This window comes from Nanorana parkeri, unplaced genomic scaffold (assembly GCF_000935625.1).
Source record: "Nanorana parkeri isolate BGI_ZX_2015 unplaced genomic scaffold, ASM93562v1 scaffold628, whole genome shotgun sequence".
In the NCBI taxonomy this organism is placed as follows: Eukaryota; Metazoa; Chordata; class Amphibia; order Anura; family Dicroglossidae; genus Nanorana; species Nanorana parkeri.
The window spans coordinates 552,214-555,567 of NW_017306896.1; the positions used below are offsets into that span (position 1 = coordinate 552,214).

At 39.3% G+C, this 3,354-nt stretch overlaps 1 protein-coding gene across 4 annotated transcripts in view; it reads left to right on the top strand.

Annotated features, from left to right (window-relative positions):
* Positions 1–3,037, top strand: part of AP1S2 (adaptor related protein complex 1 sigma 2 subunit) — a 90,245-nt gene extending 87,208 nt beyond the window's left edge. For 3 of the 4 annotated variants that reach the window (XM_018563069.1, XM_018563068.1, XM_018563065.1), the window contains 2 exons: positions 692–700; positions 2,335–3,037. In XM_018563069.1, coding sequence (XP_018418571.1) covers positions 692–700; positions 2,335–2,382 — 57 coding nt within the window. In that variant the 3' untranslated portion in view covers positions 2,383–3,037. The remainder of the gene's footprint in view (positions 1–691; positions 701–2,334) is intronic. The other variant, XM_018563066.1, reaches the window with a different exon arrangement.
* Positions 3,038–3,354: the final 317 nt, after the last annotated feature.

The following is a 3,354-nucleotide window of genomic DNA, read 5'->3' on the forward strand; positions in this document are numbered from 1 at the left end:
ATAGTGATGTTTTTTTTCCCATTGGGTCTACCTGGAATGTAAAAGAGTCTAATGAAAAAAAAAAATATATATATATACAGTATATACACATGGTTACACACAGATTGTTTTGGTTTTTACCCATAGTAGGTATACCAATTTTGGGTAGACACTGATAGTTTATGTAATCCACTTCTATCTCTGGACATTCCATCTCTGCCCCCTTGCCACGGTAATTATAAACCTACACAAGGAAGTATTACTCCTAGGTTTGTATTCTTGGTAATGTTACTGTAGATAACATGGAAAGATTGTATAGGCCAAGTAAGTAATCCTACTAACAATACTAAATATGGAACCTTTTTGGGGCGTTTTCCTTTTGTCATTGGAAGCTAGATGGCTCCTCTGGACTACACATCGGATGCTAGAATGTAATATCTGGCTCCTGAATCCCAGATTATGTAACCAACCAACATTCTGGCAATGTGTACAGTATGTAATAAGTAGGTGGAGCTGGAAATGTTGGGGTGGATCACATAAAATAGGACACCGCCTCTTCTTGTCACTGCCATGCATTACTTTTCTCTTGTGAGGGCTCACTTTCAATGGTGATTTTGTTTGACAGGTTATTAATGATGTTCTTAAAATTGTTTAAAAATTGTTGTTTTAATATAATCTTTTTTTCCCTTTCATTGCTCTGCCCTTGTTTTAGGATGCTAAAGTAAGTCTTCTTTCAATGTTAATGTAAACATCACTTTTCTATTAATAATTATGTTGATACGTCTTTTCTCTTTAGTGGCTGAGTATTGGTAGCAGGGGATGGAATTGGCTGAGAAGCTGTAGATGTACTTTCCTGCTACATATCTAGTCTATGACCATATTGCCATCCACTGGAAGCCATAGTGGACTAATTTTCCCATATACAATTTGTTAATCTGCTGTCCTATATTATTGGAAAAGTAACCACAGTAAACAGTCTCCGTGAACGATTGAAAATAAATGTGCTCTTTGAAAGTGAGAAAGACTTTAAGCATCCTTATAGTGTATTACCGCTTTTCCAGAAAGTGTGATATTTGAAAGCAGAGCAGTGAAATGATAAACTTTGTAAACAGAATTATTTAGTTATCTTGTATTTTACCTGTTTGGGGTTTTGAAGCATCCATTGTGTGGGAGAGAAAAGTTCACATTTTAATTTTGTATTATGGAATGTGAGCCCAGGGACAACATTGCTCTGTGGTGTGTCAACACCATAAACTAACAAGCCAAATCTGAACATTTCTAATTGGTAATAATGGATATTTCAGGAGATTGCATAAGAAAACAAGATATACACTGAGTGGCCAGATTATTATGACCACCCCATCAGTACTTCGTTGGGCCACAAGATGACTTCGTTGGGCCGCCTCGTGACTCCACGAGATGTTGAAAGATGATGCGAGGAATCTGACACTGCACTGTTGCCCTTCTGTTGTCTTGTACCAGACTTGCCACCCTCCGTTCTGCCCTAACATTGACTAGTTGCTGACAGCCACAATTCGCACGTTCAGACCCAGATTTTCGGCTGACAGTCCAGTCTTTAAACACTTTAACAACAGCTGCTCTTGAACATTTAACGAATTCTGCTGTTTTGCTGATACTCGCTCCATGGCTCCGAGCGCCAACAATCATCCCACGTTCAAAAGCTGTTAAATTGTTAAAAAATCACTTCTACTGTCGTGGTAAACAACCTGCTTCCCTATTTATAACGGTCTGGCCCTCTAGCAACCTTTGCGCGACATTATAGCTAATTTGCCAACAAACATCAGGTGGTCATAATAATCTGGCCACTCAGTGTATAGAAAAAGTTACTTATGTGTACAGACACTCCTCGGTTTCCAATCGGGTTACGTTCTAATAAACCCATCGTAACCCGATTGTATTGTAAACCGAAGAGTGTAATGGGGATCAATAGCCAGGCTGCCATTGGCTATTTCAAATTGCAATAGCTAATAGCAGGCAGGCTATTGAAACTCCACCCACTAAGAGGAGGAGTGGACCTATGAGAGAAAGTTCTCTCTCAGGTCTGTTTCTTTGCTCAGTGGGCGGGTGCAAGAGCCAGCCCGGTTGCGAAAGCCAGTGGCTTCTTTACAATACACACAGGGACCATGGGGAACAAAAGTAGCCCCCCTCCAGAAGGAAGGACAGTATCAGCACCAATTCAGAGATGATTTGATTATGACTATATGAATAACTAATATAACATCATGACAAATGCTTCAGTTCATCTATTGCCTCCAGATTGTGGCTTGCTTCTTACCTGCTGCTCTGTATTGTAGTGTGGAACTGATCGAAGCCCTCCATGTGTTTCCTCCACAGGAAGCAGAGACACCACGAAGCGTACTGGAAGAGATTGGACTGACATAAACCTCGGGTCCTGCCAGCAATGCCTCCTTGTTGTCACATTAATGTCCACTGCCTTCACCTCAGTGTTAAACTAATAGTGTAAGATGCTGTCTGTCAGTATTATTGTACTGCTAAGCTGCTTTAGTTGATTCCTCAATGAAAAAAAAAAGAAAAAAAAAATCTCCATATAATGTCAGCACAGTGGTCAGAAAGCGTACAGAGGGACTTGGACAGTTACATTTTGCTATATCCATGATAAATTATGAAGGGAAAAAAAACTCTTTTTTTTATATTTTGGGTCCATATGAGGGAATATTTGATTATTGTACTTCTGTTTCAGACACTGCCTGTAATCTAGATCAGAGTGTGAATTATATTATTGCTGAGTAAAGTAGACTCAAGAATTTTTTTTTGATAACCAAAGACTGTGCTCTTATCCATGACCGGCCATTTTAATACATAAAGGGATTATGAAAACTGTTTACCGCTGAATTTTGTTTTCCTTTCATCAAATAAACCAAAGAATGCGCGTGAAGATCCGCAGCCAATGCTGATTGAAAACATTCCTGGGTTTTGATGTTGCTTGTAACCATTATATGAGAATAGCTTCAAAGGGCAAGCTTACAAAATGGAACAGGCAGACCTAGCAGTGCGGGAACATTGAAGCTCCGGCCATGGTAAATAGACATGAAATGATTTGGCCTGGTCTTTCTTTCTTTTTTTTTTATTTGGATGACATTTGTGATCTTCTGCATGCAAACTTGGAACTGATTTTAGTACTTCTAAAATCTTTTGGTTCAAATTAAAGGACAGCTCCATCTTTACAGACACTGATCTCCCAGACTGTGAAGTAGAACTTCACCTTCTTGGAACAGATGATATTTACATGTATCATGTCTATACCCAGCCCCAAAAAGTCAACTTGTTTTCCAAACTGATAACACAATGGTTGGGATATTCCCTTTCAACCATGTCTATGGACAGGGTAGGGGG